The sequence below is a fragment of the Ascaphus truei genome, chromosome 6, assembly GCF_040206685.1.
Source record: "Ascaphus truei isolate aAscTru1 chromosome 6, aAscTru1.hap1, whole genome shotgun sequence".
NCBI classification, from domain to species: domain Eukaryota; kingdom Metazoa; phylum Chordata; class Amphibia; order Anura; family Ascaphidae; genus Ascaphus; species Ascaphus truei.
The window spans coordinates 103,629,562-103,647,932 of record NC_134488.1 but is presented as its reverse complement, the minus strand read 5'-3'; the positions used below and the strand labels follow the sequence as shown (position 1 = coordinate 103,647,932).

Here is an 18,371-nt window from a genome sequence, read left to right as displayed (position 1 = left end):
CCATCACTGGGATTTAAACCGGCTTATCCCACACCAGAGACAGTGTGTTTACCACTTGGCGACTCCTCCTCTGTACACATGTATCTTGCGTGATAGGCCTGTGTGCTGGGTAGTATGCACAGTGGATAAGTGCAAATAAAGTGGAAATAACGAATGGGCACATCTGGGATATTAAGGGCTTATTCTATATCTGGAACATAGTGAGGGAGTAGAGCACTGCCAAAAAGAGGAAAATCAAAAAAAGGGGCCTGATGCAAAAAATAAATTATTTATTAGGCATAATAGCCAAAAAAAGGACAAACACACTAACGTTAATTAACGTTCTATATCTGCAAAGGCAGACGATCTTGCGGTTTTCGGATGGTATATATATGTAGAGGTATCTGTACCGTGTTACAGTACTGCAACACCCTCTTACATTTCTACACCTACCCACACCATTGGTATACAATCCCAATCCACACAAACCTTTTGTAAAGCGCTGTAAACACTGTGGGCGATGTATACATTTATATTTACACACATACACACACTCTTACATCACTAGCATTCAGGGACTATTTAACACCTCAAGTCATAAATTGCATACTGCACAGGGGCGAGGGATAGGCTTCAGTCACAGATACATTCCAAGATGCACTGTTTTTAAGTTAAACCTCTCTTGCTTTATCCATTGTAATACCGCCGGAAGAAGAGATCAGTGTATCTCGAAAGCTCGCACAATGCACAATAACAAGTATACATTATATAATAAATGTACATACAATCCTATCCTTTAGGCCAATTATCTCCTCTTCTTCCTTCTTCCGTTGCTCAAAGTGAACATCAATTAAGGTCTGAAGCTCCAGAAGATCCTTTTCCATACGCTTCCTATGGATGTCCTAGTGTGATAAAAGATAAAACAAATAAGAGAGTGTGTGAGAGAATTAGAAAGTCATTGGATTAATGTGTGCAATCTGTGGGGCAGACGTAATACTTACATCAAAGTCAACCCTCTCTCCCTCTGGGATTTTAGGAGGAATGAGTTGTGGAGCCACTGGTCTGTGTATAAACACAATGCATTGATACAACGTTTACAGAAGAATGACTTGGCTCATGTATTGCCCTCATCCCCCCTACTTACTGGAATGCTACAGGACTACTTTCTTTCTTTAGTCCCTATACTTTTATTTGCAGTGAGGTCTGCAACATCTGAATTTCTACCCCATCTACCCCATCTTTTCTCTGCCCGTCACAGCTTAACCCCTCATATTATATGATACGTTTGTGGAAATCGTGCTCTTCAGTTTCCTTCTAAAATAAAACAATCAAATATTTGACAGTATTTTTAAATGTTTCTTTTGAGCGCATTTCCTAATCGGACCATCCCTGGGCAACCTATTGTTTAAGAATAGGTAACAGAGGGTAGGGATACTCTCAAGAAATTGTTGTCAATGTAGTATCAACTCCTACGCTGTCCAGTTCAGTCAAGCTTTGTACAAGACTTTAATACACTGAACTGCAAGTCCATTGGTACCTATCACCTCGCCTTTAATATTCCTGTCACTTGCGTATCCTTACTTGTGCCTTCTTCAGGGGTTTTTGAGTTATTGAAAGCTGTCAAAGGATAAAGGGCTCAATCAAAAGGTGATTTATTTAGCACAAAAACATCCAACATTTCGAGTGGCACGCAGTCTTTGTCAAGGCCCTCACCTCCACAAAGACTACGTGGCAGTCGAAACGTTGGATGTTTTTGTGCTAAAGAAATCACCTTTTGATTGAGCCTGTGTGCCTGGATATCTGCTTCTTCCTTCGCTACTCCATAAGACACCATCCATGCCGGAAGACACCTTTCAGCCCATTCATATGAATGAGATGAATTTACTAAGCCACGCTGGAAGGTGTTTTGTAAACTAGCAGTGCTTAGTAAATATGGCCCACAGTGAGATTTGGGGTCTCTACACCACAATGTGTCTTTTGATGGAGACACTTAAAGAGTGAGACTGCATTGAAAGTCTAAGAGACCATAGAGCGAAACATAAACATGAACGCCTTCCAATTCACCATTTGTGCTATTCACTGATCTGGTAGGTCTCCCCACCCTGGCTGATTGCACCATTTAGTCCCCATCACCCTACCATTATTATTGAGTAGGAGTGTTTATATATGAGAGGAGACTCTGGTGCATCTGTCATTTGATTTAATCTCTTTTTAAACACCGTTACATACACACACGGTAATACAGCTCAACCCCGTTATAACGTGGATCCCACTTATAACGCGGTTTGAGCGTGGACACCGAATTAAAAAAAAAGTTGTTTTTTTTTTTGCACACACACACACACTGCACACACTGCACACACTGCACACACTGCACACACACACACTGACACACACACACACACACACACACACACACACACACACACACACGCGCGCGCACACACACACACACACACACACACACACACACACACACACACACACACACACACACACACACACACACACACACACTGTCTCTTTAAGGGAGCTTGCACTCGCAAGACGGAAGCAGAAGCAGGAAGCAGAGACAGGGAGAAGAGCTGCCAGATGCCTGGTAAGTGCTGTGTGCTGTTGCCGCTGCCCCACCGGGTCTGGGAACGCTGGGAGAGTTCTCAGCTTTCCCCCTCCGGCGGACACGGTGCCACCACAAAAAAAAATATATATAATAATTTTCGGTGGCCATTTTTTTCTGCGACCCCGTTTATAACGCAGTGGTCGCGGGTGGCCCCCGAGGACCGCGCTATAACGGGGTTAAGCTGTGTATGTTTTAAGTAATAAATAATTAAAGTTATATCTTAACTAGTGGTGTGCATTTAAGTGAATTTTCTTTGGGGTACAATCACTTTGTACTCTTTATTTTTACTGCTTCCAATAAGTGGGACTGACCGAGTGAGACCTGCCTGTTGGACAGTTGGATGTGACTCCTTAAAAGAAATATACTTACTTTGGCCTGGGGCGTTCCTCCTCTGTGAACAAAGATAGAGATAAAATACATAAAATGGTTTAATATTACAGCGCAGTGATGTCTGCAAGAAATAAGGTAACAATACCTGTTCATATTGTCACTTTGGTCCAGGTATGCAAATACTTCCAACAAGCAGGTTTTGGAAGAGCGATTTTTAATGAGTCGTCACTTTGTTTCATCTAATTAGACCACAAATTAAGCAAGGGCAAAGTACTTAATATTGTAGGATTTTACAATGCAATGTCAATCGCTTGATTTTGGTCATGATAGTATGCCTCAAATGTTTCAACTGACACAGATACAGACAAAAATGTCTATGTTTGCAGGCACTTTTGCTGCTACGTTGATCCTAATAATAATAATGGTAAATAGGCACTTGAAGCTACATATTTTTATACCATTGTATCAGTCTAGTTTAAACAGACTTATGTCCCTCTTAACATCAGTACCATTTCTGTACCATACCGGTGTTGAGTTTATATATAATACATTAGGCATATTTATTTCACTGCTCATAATACAAAGTTGTTATCTTTAATGTCACTGGTTCCGGAGTCCTATCTGCTGTTTTAGGACAGGGGTGCCCAATTCCAGTCCTCAAGTCCCCCTAACAGGTCAGGCTTTCAGGCTATCCCTGATTCAGCACAGGTGGCTCAATAAGTCCCTGTTTCAGCACAGGTTCCTCACAGGTTCCTCAATCAGAGTCTCAGTCTTTCATTGAGCCACCTGTGCTGAAGCTGGGATATCCTGAAAACCTGACCTATTTGGGGGGGGGGGGAGGGGAGGGGGGGATTCAGTATAGCATGCCTGCTGTAGGATTAGGATTAAAAAAAAAAAAAAAAGCTTTTCTAATAGTTCTTTGGCCGTTTGAACATGGTCAGTATCACATGGCAGGCGTTCTAATGGCTAAAATGTTACCTACATACATTCACCAACCTGCCCTTTTGCTGAAGCCTGAATTATTCCTGTGCCAGTTGTTTTTTTACTTGTTTTAAATGGGAGGAAGATAAATACACTTAATACAGTAGATTTCTATTATGGAGATTAATCTGTACACTTGAAGAAGAAACATATAAGGTTTAGAATGCTCTGAACAATTTCATCAATGAAGTACTCTAATGCTAGTTCGCTAAAAGTTATCACAACCTACAAGGAATCTGCTTTTCTCCAAAACCAATACGGCTACTAGAACTTTGAGCAAGATCATGGAAAAGAAAATGAAGTCAAAACAGTTTTTGGGAAGTCTTAAAATAATAGACAATTTTCAATTTTGCAAAAAAAAAACCAACCACAAAAAAACAGGTCTAGGACTTTGCCTTAATCCTGTTAACATTGGAAAGAGAGCCTTTTTATTGTGGGTCTAGTCTCTAACAAAAGCAATGTGCATGGTATGTTCTGTCATTTGATATTTGTAATAGATGTTGAACATAACTTCAGTTAGAATTGGAAGGTGACGGTGCTTTCACTTTCTTGCAGTTCCCGATTATTCATATAATGAGCTAAATGTAGCTGCACCATTAGGAATTTCACTAACACACAAATATGACCATCCATCCATTAGAAGACATACCATGGCGTGCTGTCATTGGGACCCATCAAACAGAAGTAAAAACAGAGAGGAAAAATAAAGGGACTTTTATAAGAATAAACACATTGACACATTCGATATGTTTGCGTTGTAGCTGTGTGATCTTATTTAATCCGTTTGCCAGTCACATCTTTGCCCAATCTAGCAATGACGATTAGGAGAGAAACGGTTTGTACCAGCTGTCCCATTCTGAAGGCACAAATGTATTGAGTATTTATTAGGGAAAACCCCATCCTAGTGTTGTCTGGCACCTCAGAGTGATCATACGTCATGGTCACCGAACTTTCGGCTCCCTTGTCCTAAAGGTAATTGAGTTTTTGCCTCTAAATATAGTATTGATTTTTAAGAACTTTCCATCAAAAGCAGATACATAATATGCACAGAGCATGCATCCCTAGGTTATAATAACTTTGTGCTGGAGGAGTCTGCCAATGAGATCCCACCAGCAATGAAAGATTTCAATATTAATCCTGAACTCCACAAAATGATGCTTTCATTAGGTCCTTGAATAGACACAGTGGTGTAAAAGAGAAGAGCCAGACCATGCGCATCTACAGATGGGATACTCTAAGTAGAGATATTTGTCCATATTTACCAAGTGGTGTTACTCAATAAGAAAACTTCTGACACTGGAAGACACCTTGCAACCCTTTCACTTCAAGATGTTTTCCAACGCCGGAAGGTGTCCTACGGAATAGCTGCACTTAGTAAATATGCCCCATCATCTTATTGCCCAGATAACATATGTTTGTGGAACCTTCAGAAGGGATCATTCTCAAACCATAATCATCATAACCACAAACAGCTGGTGGTCCCATACATTTTTCCAATAGTTTAGTTTATATGAACAATTGTATATATATCTTCAGTCACTTTAGGTTAGTACTAATCTAATTATCCATCTTAGTGAAAAATAATGTAGTTTAGCTGCTGGTAATGATGGACAAACCTGTGAAACAAAGTATTAAGGAAACAAACGTTCATTAAAGAAAAACGGTCACCCAGAATATAAGATATCCAAATGAGAAAATGAAAGAGAGGCAAAAAGAAGGAGGAAAATCCACAGGGGGAAAATAGAAATATAACAAATTAAATTGCTGGAGGGCCATGAAATGCATTGATGCTAAATACATGGCAGGCTCTGCTAAGACTGAAGAGATTAATAAAAACTGTATGAGTTATTAGTGGGAGGCAAAACAAAAAAAGATAGGTGAAAATAGAGTTAAAAATAAGTAGAAAACATTGTGATACTTAAACAAAGGCACGTTGTAAAACTGTTGCAAGAAGCAGGAAAAGCAGATATTGATAAGCAAATATAAAAAGTTACTATGAATACAAGGGCAAAATGCATAATACAATGTTGTGACAACTTTGTTGTTGCAATAGTTCGGAGAAGGTTGGCTAATAGAAAAAGTAGGAAAGGAATGGATATGAAGATTGGGAAGAAATACTCGATTACATTTTACCAGCTGAAACCACAAATTTAAAGGTGCAAAACAATCCTGAAAACAGTGTGACAAAACATCTATAGAGGATAGAGGGTTAAAATAACTGTGTAGAATGAAGCAATATAGTATATGGTAGTCATGTCATCATATCGTCATCATATTATCTGGCTACTCCCACAGTAAAGGTTGTTAAAGCGGCAATCTAAGCTCTTTAAAAAAGCAATATATATATATATTATTATTATTTTTTTACCCAGGATTGAAGCAGTGGTGTCTCTGGAGCTGAACCCCAAAAATGTGAGCTCTGGGCAGCCCTTGCTTCCGGAAACACCTCTGTAGCAGGTGCCGGTAGCCGCTCTGCACGTAATGGCCACTGTTCAAAGCTCCTTCGCCCTGCGGGCCAATAATAAGCTGTGACATCATCAGGTTGACTTCTTATTGGCCCGTGTGATGCTGGAGCTTTAAACTTTAAAGCCCAGCTAGCTCAGCCGGAATGGCTACCGGCACCAAATACGGAGGTAAGTGTTTCTGGGATTTGGGGGTCCCCGGAGTTCTCAGAGTAGTAACTCTGGAGCATAATCAGATCTGCCTCACCGGAAGGTCCTTAGTAAACTCCGATCCAATATGCATGGACAAGGTATGCAGTACACAGTAATGGGATACTGATCCCAGAGAGCAGAGTGTATTCCCAACAGGGGGCCCACTTGAGAGGGGACATTATTGATGCCATGCAAGAGATTGCTTTGGTAACCAATACTAAGGGGGAAAAGCATAAGTACCTCCCCAGCGTAGGAGTGAGAGCTACCTGTGGAAGAAGCAGAGTAACTTTATGAGTTATTAGTTTTGGGGTTCTTGAGCTTGCTGGGATTGTGTGTTTATTAACTTTATGAGTTGCCATTAATTAATACATCTAATGTGAAGTCTGGCCTCGTATGGTGACCAATATACACAGATGTTGAATAAAGCTCCGTTTTATACTATTAAAAATAAATACCTCCTTGCACCCATCCTTATTCTATCTGCATATCCACACCCAGCCTGCACCGACCCAGCGCCCTGAACAGGTATGGGAGCCTGCGCACTGCCATGTGTACAGTCAATTCGATGTAAATTGCTTTAGCGCTGTGCAAGGCGAGTTACATTTGGCGTTCAACGTGGGGCAGGCGTAAGAAAAGTTTTTTTTATTTCTTCTCGCTTTGGAACTGTTAAATTGAAGAAGAAAAAAGTGTTTTGAATATTTTGACCGAGATTTTGTGGGTTTACCGCTGTGGAAACTGTGCTTGTTGCTATCACACTGTAAAGAGTATTTTTGAAAGTACAGTAGTGTTTCCCAAACGGCTGTGTTGACCAGTTCTCTCGTTAAAGAGGACGATTTGCAAGTCTCTACAAAATGTGAAATGATTGTGCAAGTTGTGATCAAAGAATGTTTTTTTGCGGACTATGTATTAGGAGCTGATTTTTGAAAGATAACAGTGCTGAGTGCTATTTTGCTAAGTTCCTCTCTAAAAGCAAGCTACAAGTTTTGCCAAAGAGAAATAAATTGTCGTTCCCTTTCAGTGGGAACGTTATGTGCACAGGTCGTGTATTCAAAGTTTGTGCACAACAAGGAGCTAAGACTGTACTTCAAAAGTTATTATACCAAGAGAGTTGGGCGGAATTATAGTAGGCCCCAAATTCCTGCTAAAAGAACAAACTATTTTGCATGAGTAAATGGGACTGCTATAACCAGCCAGTGAAAGTAGTTTGCCCAATTCCAGTATCAAGTACTATTTCTCAAGTTTGTGCACCAGATGCTGATATTTGCTAGACCCAAAGATTTAGAATTGCAAGTGTCCTGAAAAGGGAGGTTGCAGCATAGATCTGGGTCCAAATTTTACCGGTAAAACAGAGTTTTCAGAAGTGATTGGAGTCGGTTTCCCGCCAACAAAACAGTTTTGCAACAATTGTGCGCGGGTGCAAGTATTGTAAGGTGCCCGCCTACCAGAAGGGGCGCGAAAGTATGGTGGGACACCAATTCAATTTAATTTCATGAAAAATATTTTCATGAATGATGGTCAAAGAATAAAAGAGTTAGTCCTATCTCGACAGTGGAGGGGCTAATGTTGAAGAGAGGAAAGTGCGTGCGGGTAATTGTGTTATGAAGCCACACTTTGCCGTGTGCTCTGAATTGTACTCTTGTATTTCAAATAAGATTTGAATTGTTGGACATGTCCCTGAATGAGTCCCTACTCGACTGAGCTGTTTGCAGTACGTCTTCCCGTGTTCAACCGAAAAACAAAACTGAACACTGTACACCGTGTCTACCTCAGTTTGAGATGGAGCTTAATGTGCCTGCAGTGACAGTCACGCACTATGAGATCCTAGGAGGGGTCTTTATTATTTCAGTTCAAGGCGAATAATTCTTCCAGACGTTATATGCCGGTTGTCCGCGCCCTGGAGGAGAATTGTCATACACTGCAAGATGTGATGAATGTGGAGTGTCCTATCTACAAGATACAAGATCTAAGGAAGGTCCTTAATGCTATTTCTGCTGTGTTGGGCAGCAGGAGTTCCAGTGAGATGGACATCTCCTCCCGCTTGCCAGAAGCTGATATAGTAGCAATAGGGCCATGGAAATATGTTTGTGTATAGATATGTATATTAAGAGTTTCCTGTACCTGTTCACTAATTTCAGTTAAGGAATGTGCTCTACTGTATATAGTTAGCACCTACCGTAATGGCCCAAGATTTTTCTCCTGCGGGAAGTAGAGTGAGCAAGTGCTTAGCAGTAGTTCTCAGAGTAGTAGCTCCGGAGCATAATCAAGTCAGCCCCACCTGTAAACTCCCAATCAAATATGCATGGACAAGGTATGCAGTGCACATTAACAGGATACTGATCCCAGAGAGCAGAGTGTTTTCCCAACAGGGGCCCACTTGAGATGGGGCATTACTGACGCTATGCGGAGATTGCCAATCTGGAAACAAGCATAAGAACCTCCCCAGCGTAGGAGGGCTACCAGGACAAGAAGCACAGAGTAACTTTATGAGTTGCCACCATATGTCTAACGTGAACTATGGCGAGCCTTATAAACGAATGATGACTAAAGCTCCTTTTTTTTACTATAAAAGTTCCTGGCGCCCATCCTTATTCTATCTGCATATCCATGCCCAGCCTGTACCGACCCAGCACCCTCAAGAGGGGTGAGAGACTGAGCACTGCCATGTCAATTCGATTCCTTTAGAGCCGGTCAAGGAGGGTTACAATTGTAATATTTTACAACATATTAAAATCACTACACTTGGGTATATACCAAAATAAACACCTGAGTGGCACTGCAGATTAAGCAAGAGTTCTTGTTAGTAAATGGACATTTTGGTGATGCATTATCATCTAACGCAATTCAGGGGTCTCTGCATTGAAAGCGAATAAACTTTTTTTCTCACATTCTTTGCGCCCCTCTCACACCCACCCTTCCTCTTTCTGTTATATATTCTTCTTCTCTCACACTAACATCTCTCTGACTCGGGGGTCAAAGGAAGTGACATAAATAATAGGAGGACACAGAAGTATACCATTCTTTTCAATGTTGTTACAAAGCTTTTTGGCACCATTATTAAAGGTTTATACTATATTTATCAAACAGGAACAGAACGGGAAAGGGCCTTTTCAAATAAAGAGTTCAAAAATGTCACAGATCACTTTAACGTTAATAAATGTATAGAGGATCAACATAACTGTGTTCATCAGTATCGTGATATACATGTTGTGACAGTCAGAGACTGTTTTTATGTCAGCAGGAGGTTAGAGCGTGTGCTGTTCCCAGCATGATATAACTTCTGCTGACAGCCGCTTCAGGTGTAATCAGCCTGAGATGCAAGGTTTAAAAGGCAACCTGAGAATACAGCCAGTGTCTCACACAGAGGCTGAGAGAAGGCTGTCAGCCTGAGAATACAGCCAGTGTCTCACACAGACTGAGAGAAGGCTGTCCACCTGGAGTCCTGAGACACACCAAATATAACTTTGAAAGGACTGTGCTTCTGCTTTATTATACTGTACCTGTGAGGGTAAGGTCTACCCATTTAACTGTTGCTGCATTTTTTGTGTTTGACTGAGAACTAGCTTAGCTGGCCAGTGATAGTAGTTAGAAAAGTGTTTTGTTTAGTTAGCTTCCTGAGTGGAGTAGGTTTTTATTTTGTTACTTTGCCTTAAGGGGACAGAGTATCCACAAGAGCGATTTGTTTTACTGTTGTTCCTGCTGCAAACAGTGTCTGTTTCTCACTGATCATTGGTCATCCTCCCACAAGGTACAGTATAACTTATATTTTGAAAATGCTGTACTGTATCTATCCCACTATGCGATAGATTCATTTAATTAAAACTCTTAGCAGGGAATCATTGTGTATACAAAATTCAATGCATAGCACTGCGTACTGTATCAGCCCTAGTTATGAAAAAAAGCATTAATAAAATATTGTGTCTTTCATTCCCTCCATTCACCCACTCCTGACTTCATTCAGGGAGGTGCAAGGGGGATTGGCATGAGAGAATGCACTCCATGTGAGTCCATTGTGATCTCACAACAAATGGGGTATGAGTTGGACAACAAAATTCATGTGATGCAGAACCGACAAGTCAATCAGGATGTGTAAAAAAGAGCAGAATCCTGTTCAGTGGAATGGATATTGATTGGGATGCCACACTATAATGCACATAATTGATGCACTGTGCATTGCTCCAGCCGAGATAGAGTTGCAAAACCAACAAAGTTGAAAAATATGAATTGGAAATAACTGTTAAAGCAACGCTACTTGGTTTTACAATTGTTCTGACTTAGTCTAGTGATTTTGAAACCTATTTTTCATGTGTTCCTTGACATTTTATCTGTGTTGCATATGCCAGAAGGTGTATCGCACAGCAGATGCTGCCAATTATCGACTATGGGGACATAGTATATGGCTCGGCACCCCAAACCCACCTTGGTAAATGTGACACCCTCTACAATTCAATATGCCGTTTTGTTCTCCAATGCAACTACAACACACACCACTGCGAAATGCTCAAAGAACTAGATTGGTCATCACTTGAGTCTAGGCGCAAAGTTCATCTTTCCTGTCTTGCCTTCAAATACTTTCTGGGCAAGCTGCCCGTCAATCTGAACAAGCTCCTCACCCCTACCACATGCAGCACTTATCTGATATCTGACTCCAAAGACTGTTCAATGACCCAAGGTTCAACAAAGTATCCGGACGCTCCTCCTTCTCTTACCGTGCACCCCAAAACTGGAATAATCTACCGGAGACTCTCACAGCCGCCACCAGTCTAAGTTCTTTCAAAACTAAAACTGAGTCACATTTTAATCTGGTCTGTAACTGTTACATACGCCTTTAATATATATTATGTCTAACTGTGCATGCAATGTCTTGTATATAATGTATACCCTGTTCACTTATGAACTTGTAACCATGTATTATTTGTCATCATAACTCTGTGCCCAGGACATACTTGAAAACGAGATGTAACACTCAATGTATTACTTCCTGGTAAAACATTTTATAAATAAATACTCATCATTGTATGTTGCGGAACTGTTCTATCAGAAAGACGAGATACATAAATTACTAATGGAAATGACAAAATAGAAGACAGTTTAGAGGCAATCTGGTAACTTTTGAATAAATGGGGTGTACATACTGTATTAATCTGTATATTGTATGCATAATCTAATAGGGCTGCTTTAAAGAGACAAATAATGGTGGGTAACTGTGTTGGCCCTTTCTTCCATGTAGTAATAAGGGAGGGAGAGGGAGTAGGTGGGAGGGAGAGGGAGTAGGTGGGAGCCCGATGAAAAACGGAGCGGTTTGAAAGCTTGTAACATATCAACTAATGTACTTGTTGGTCCAATAAACGGTATCTTACCACCTACTCCCTCTCCCTCCTGTTGTTACTGCTTATAAGAGAAGAATGGGGCTTCACTGGTTCTTCATAAACCAAACACTGAACTTCTTACGACACAGAAAAGTTGGTTTACCTTCTTCTATGTGCTCTCCGTACTCCTCTGAAGAAAGCAGCAGCAGCAGCAGCAACAGGGCAGCAGCATAGGCAGGGGACAGGTAGAGAAGGAGACAAGCAGACGCCGCAGTTTAACAGAAGCTAAAATAGATGCTGTCAGAAAATTCTAAAGATACAAGGTTTATTGCTAAACTTTGATTCAACCACATATGATGTGAATATATAAATATAACTCATTTACAGCTGGAAAGGCCAAAATGCACAATATACGCTGCTATTCACAGACGGGCTATTCCGGGGGGTGGTTAACTCCAGTCCTCAAGGACCAACAACAGGCCAGGTATAAGGGATATCCCTGCTTCAGCACAGGTGGCACAGTTATTGACTGAGCCACATGTGCTGAAGAAGGGGAAGCTTTAAAACCTGACCTGTTGGTGGCCCTTGAGGACTGGAGCTGGCCACACCTGGGCTATTCTCATCAGCAGCAAACAGATGAAACCATACAGGACGGTGACCAGGCAGGGAGCTTTGAAAAAAGGTTTTGATGAAGAATGTGTAAAAAGATTTTGGCAACATTTTAAAAGCTCTGGTATATTTACGCTATACAATCAGAGTGAATTGATTGAACACTGAATGGGCTGTAAGCCTGGGATATCTATAGACAAAATGAAAAGCTTGCAGCTCGATACGAGATCATGCAGCACGCAAATCATTGCTCAAGACGAGCTCATAAGGATAAAGGGGTTAAATAGTTTTTCTGCCAAAGTTTGATGATTGATTGCTGAACATATTTCTAACAAGCCTTTTAGCTGTGAATAACCTGCGTTCTGACAGCACTATAGGAAAGCTGTAGTCAGTAGATATGGTGACTATTTTAGAAAGAGGGGTCATTTATTGAGTGGCAGTGTTCATTACCAGACTGTAACAGCTATTCGAGTAAATGGCTGTGTCTGCTCAGAGACTACTGCTGTGTAACAAATGACTCCATCCCCCTTTGTCAGGCAGCACTTAACATGTAGTTCAAGCCTAGATGAGAGCAAGCCAATTAGTTCTGACCTAAATGAAGACCTCATAATGATACAGGAAGGTCTATCTGGAAATGACAGTAACTGATCAGGAGCTGATTCACCTCATTAGTCGTAGCTTTGGCCTTTCTAACAACAAGTGCTTATTAAATCCTCTTTACCTTCTGCTTCCACATCAGGTTCCTCTGTGAAGTGCAACAGCAGCCGCAGAATAGCAGGAGATAGGCAGGCAGGACAGAGAGAGGAAGAGAAGCTGCAGTTTAAAACACGCTAAAAGACATGCAACCAAACTCAGAACTCGTGTAACCTCTCTTTTTTTTTTTTTTTTTAGCTCCGGGGACCTTCCATTTCCATAGATATTACATTTTTTAGTTGCCTAGAACTTTCATGTAAATAAGATGGCGGCTGTGGTCGTCCAATAAGATATAACGTTGCTGCTTCCGACTGGCTCAGTGGAAAGAGACCACTTTGGCGGCCATTTTGATTTCCTGAATGAGAGCAAAAATACCAGCAACTAAAATTACTATCTCCAGAACTGGGTGGTGCAGAGAGCTGGAAATAACGCTACGGGGGAACCCACCTGTTGAAGGTTAAGATGATCAAACAAATGAGTAGAGTAGCTTGCTGTTTTAAACTTTGCTATTTTGAATTCACCCATGTGGTATCCATCACCTGCAATTCATTTGTATTCAATTATTTCCCTGTTAAGGAGCAGCGTCAATTGATCAGTCCCATGCATACTGATCCCTGATCTGGCAAAATGGGGGGCAGCATGAGGCACCCAGTAGTGATAAAATCATGATCCAAAAGAACAAACTGCTATGCTAAATAGAAGGACGGAGAGCATTTCTGTGGGTTACCAGCAAATTAAATAGTGTCAGATAGGCGCTCAAGACCCAAAACCCCAAGGGTATGTAAATTTTAGTTTTTTTGTCTACAATGGCTCTGCTATTTTAAGCTAAAAAGAGGTAAAAGGCCAAAAAAACTATTAATATTGTGGAAAGTGCACTATATTCCTTTTTCCATAATAAGTCTTTAGCTGAACACGCCAAGAACTCTGGGAAATCATATTCAGAAATCATATTTTTGATATTCAGTTCGCTGTTTCACCACATACTGCGTTTATTTATTCCATTACATTTGTATTGTCAGACGGTAAATCCATCAGTCACAGAGCAGATAGAAACGTAACAGGAAAGAGGTGATATTCGTACAGCTTTTGGGGCCCATGTATCCAAGTCCAACTCAGTGGCAAAGCATTGCTCTAATGTATCAAAGAAAAGAAAAATCCTATAGATTTCAATGGGATTTATTTTCTTTGCTAGATGTGGTGCTTGTTGTTGTGACGCAACTCGCTCTAAAATACAACGGCGCCAGGCGGCGTCTCTGCTTTAATTAACTTTTTTTTTTTAATGCAATGCTTCAGCGCTGATCATTTTTTTTAATGCAATGCTTCAGCGCTGATCACTTTTTTTAATGCAATGCTTCAGAGCTGATCACTTTTTTTTATGCAATGCTTCTGATCACTTTTTTTAATGCAATGCTTCAGCGCCGATCACTTTTTTTAATGCAATGCTTCAGCGCTGATCACTTTTTTTAATGCAATGCTTCAGCGCTGATCACTTTTTTTTATGCAATGCTTCACCGCTGCTCACTTTTTTTATTCAATGCTTCAGCGCTGATCACTTTTTTTATTCAATGCTTCACCGCTGATCACTTTTTTGATACATAGTCCAATATCTTTCTACACGTACTGAATAACATTGACAAATTGTGTTAAACTTATTACAAAAATATAGTAATTGATTGGACTATAGAGAATATCCGAGCAGCAGAACAGCTCAGCCTCCGAACTGATTTCCTCTGGGGGGGTGTGGGGGGGGGGGGAGGGGGGTTGTCCCACTAGCATTAACTTCCCAATGCCAATCATGAGGGTTTAAGTGATTGGGATTTCAAGGTCCGTGATGACCATTGCTTTTCTTGACAAGTTGTCACTCAGTCATAGTGCAGATACAGCAGTAATAGCAGAAAATACAGAAGAGGGCAAAAAAACTATGCAAATATGAGCCGAGGTTAGAGGATGGAAGCAACGCATTAGCATCTAAAATTAGCAAACAGGAGGTCCAGCCCTTAGAAAGGAAGTGCAGGATACTACTTCAGTTTCCCATGGAGTACATGCTTATGTGCCAATAATCTCTGACGCACGTGGACATGCTTTTGGTATACTGGCCACTGTTACATTTGAACCCTTTCATTCCCAGAGGTTCCCTACAAATGCATTGCGGACTCCTAGGGCAGCAAAAGGGTTAAATAGGGATGTTTTCCTCACTTTATTTGGTCAGTAGAGTGGCCACTTCCAGGTCAGAAGGAGAGATTGGTACAGTCCTCTCTTTTAATGACTTTGTTGGCAAAAGCATTCTGGGCTATATTTACTAAGTGGCGCTAAGCTGTAAGACACCTTATGACCCATTCAAGTTACGGTGTCTTAAATATGGCCCTCTGTCTTTTTGTATTGAAGAAAATGGTTTAAAAACAGGTCTTCTAGATGAAGCCACAGGATTTATTAAGTTGTTCTATATTGGTGATTTTAGCCTGTTTAGCAGCAGTAAGAAACGAAGCCATACAAATGTCTGGCATCTAGGTGAATACATCGGCATTATGTCCTCAAGTTAATGCTCAGCATCAGAAATAATGAAGAAGTTTACAGTGTTTTGAAAATGGATATGAGGCAAAAAAGTGACGCACTGTGAGTGCTCATTTGCATGTCATTACCCAGAATCCCTGACTGCAGTGATAGCACTGTATGATGAGAGATTATGGGGATAGGCAGGTTTGTGGATCTGTCTGAGACGTGAATGGGATTTCTAGGTGCAGTATTTTGTTCATCCTTGAGATACATTTTTCTCTCAGTGTAAGTGCGTGGAACAGACATTAATACAATCCCCTTTGTTTTCCAATATGGGGACTGTATACTCTTACTCTTAATGCTATTGTGAGAGTTGATTTTTCAAGGACTTATCTAATAAACTATTTAGCAATGTACATAAATGTAATAAAATGCTTTCTTTTGAAGTTACATATAGTGTATATGTTTCATGGTATTTGGCCATCACATAGTACTAATTAAGATGTTTATTGTGAGTATTGGGTTTTTATTTGAATCACTTTTCTCTGTCTCTGCTCACTACCTCTCCCCTCCATTAATTAAAGATAATATAATGGTAATTGGTAACAATATATTTTATATCGCCACCATGTGGCTCTAAGAAGTAATAACATCCAAGGTTGCAAATGTGGACGCTTGGAATTAAATCTGTTTACTGTACATGAGAAAATGTGCCTTTCTGTGAAATATATGTTGTGCATTTGAGCAACAGTGCAAACACTTCACTTAAATTAAGAGGTGCCGCTTGAAGGAGAATGTTAAAATTATTTCTGGTACTGTAGGTGAACAGTTAAACTCATTTAAAGATTGCGCTGGTAGTCTCAGCTATGGCTTAAAAGTCAAAGCACTATCTTCTCAGTTTTTAAGCTGAGGTGCACATCACTGTACAATTATACTAACCTTAATGTGTTCATCATATCTACAAAATGTTAACTTTTTGTTTGCATATTTCCAGATATAAAAAAATAAATAGAAAAAGAACAAAGCATTTATTTAAACATGGATGGGCTATTTGTTGTTGATGAAACAGAATGTTGCTGTGTTAGAACAATCCAGGTAGAGATGTGTTATAGATGCATACAGTACCTCTTACTATACCTCTGCGTGTATATATGTGTAAGGGGCAGATAATATTTCTTGTAAGAACACCCCTGGGTCTATTGTAATGATAGAATTACCATACAATAAGGGTGTTGGTTGAAACCCCAATGCTAGCTATACTGGATGTAAACTTGTGCTAGTCTCTTTTGTACTTTTCTGTGCTTCATGTATTAAAATGAAACTGGGGCTGCTTCAGGGCAGGGATTCATTATTACTGAATTCTTCTAATGTGTGCATTTACACACTGCATTAAACCTCAGTTAAACAGCATGTACAGTAATAAACTGTGTTGTGTAACATTATTTCAATGTGTACTTAAACATTGGTAAATGTATTCTATATATTTTTTTTAATCCCTTACTAAAACATTATTTACTGTGCTTATACATGCTATATTTGTAATTGGAATAGAGTTGTTCGCTACTATACTGCACTGAGGAAACAACATTAGGGTATATCATGTATAGAAATCATGAGCATGTTAACATGCTTTAGGCACACCAATATATTAGAGAAGTCCAATATGTTCACAGCACCTGATATGTATCTATACATACAGCCAATACGTCCAATACCTTCTTTTTATCCCAGTACGTGGAAGATCACACCATGTGTAATGGTAATACATAGAAAACCAAAGCATTAGTACCTGGTGCCTCCACTGGCGCAGGCTCGTCTATTAATGCACACCACAAACGGAAAATGGGGTGGGGGTGGGGGAAAGGAACACGTCCAAGAGAGAAATGAAAAGCAGTTAGATTAGAGCATGGTCATATCACAGTGTGAAGACAGAGTGCTTGTTAGTAAGCAGAGCCAGGACGCTGCTCAAATACATCCTCAACATGGTCACATTGTCTATGTACAATGAGGAGGCAACAATGCAGCACTAAATAGAGAAATACTCCTGATACATTTACATAGTTAGGGTCAGGGATCACAGTCCTTAGTTATACAGATGAAACATGTTAGTAAAGACCATGTTGTTAATGGCGAGCTAAAAGTTTAAATGCAGGACAGAGAATTGAATATAGTGAGAAGCAGCGTTAGGGTAGGTCCATACTGCCGCAGACCGCGCAGAGTCGTCCACGCGGGGCACGATCACATCGCCTAAAGGCATTGATCGTGCCCATAGACTGTGCGGGCGCGTGCTGTGCGAGAAATCAGTTGAAACTGATTTTGCGACAGCCAGGTCACGTGAGCGGTTCGCCCAATGAGGGCGAACCAGCTCCATGACGCCCCTAGGCACGCCCCCCACGGCGCATCTACCATGGACAGAAAACACATCCGCTTCACGGGGGTGACGTCACAGCCTTTGCACGCCTCCGCATGGACGAAGGCTGTATGGCCTTAGCCTTACTCACACTCAACAATTCATTAATTTCTCTTTAAGGGAATGGAATATAATGCATCATTAGCTGTGTGTGATCCCGCTTCTGGAATGTCCTGGTTACATATATATTGCAGGCTTCTCATGCAGAAAAGGGTTTAGTGAATTGCATGTGTATTTCTTATTTTTATTTGTGAGCACCTTTACCCAATCAAGTCCTTTGTTACAAACAGGAATTA

The 18,371-nt window shown here is 40.6% G+C and overlaps 1 protein-coding gene across 13 annotated transcripts in view; it reads right to left on the bottom strand.

The window, feature by feature from the left end:
- Positions 1-18,371, bottom strand: part of TNNT1 (troponin T1, slow skeletal type) — a 42,203-nt gene that overhangs the window by 6,124 nt on the left and 17,708 nt on the right. For 4 of the 13 annotated variants that reach the window (XM_075605458.1, XM_075605457.1, XM_075605459.1 and 1 more), the window contains 5 exons: positions 13,201-13,224; positions 12,034-12,060; positions 2,969-2,990; positions 981-1,041; positions 765-881 (listed from right to left, as the gene is read on the bottom strand). In XM_075605458.1, coding sequence (XP_075461573.1) covers positions 765-881; positions 981-1,041; positions 2,969-2,990; positions 12,034-12,060; positions 13,201-13,224 — 251 coding nt within the window. The remainder of the gene's footprint in view (positions 1-764; positions 882-980; positions 1,042-2,968; positions 2,991-12,033; positions 12,061-13,200; positions 13,225-18,371) is intronic. The other 9 variants (XM_075605466.1, XM_075605468.1, XM_075605469.1 and 6 more) reach the window with 3 other exon arrangements.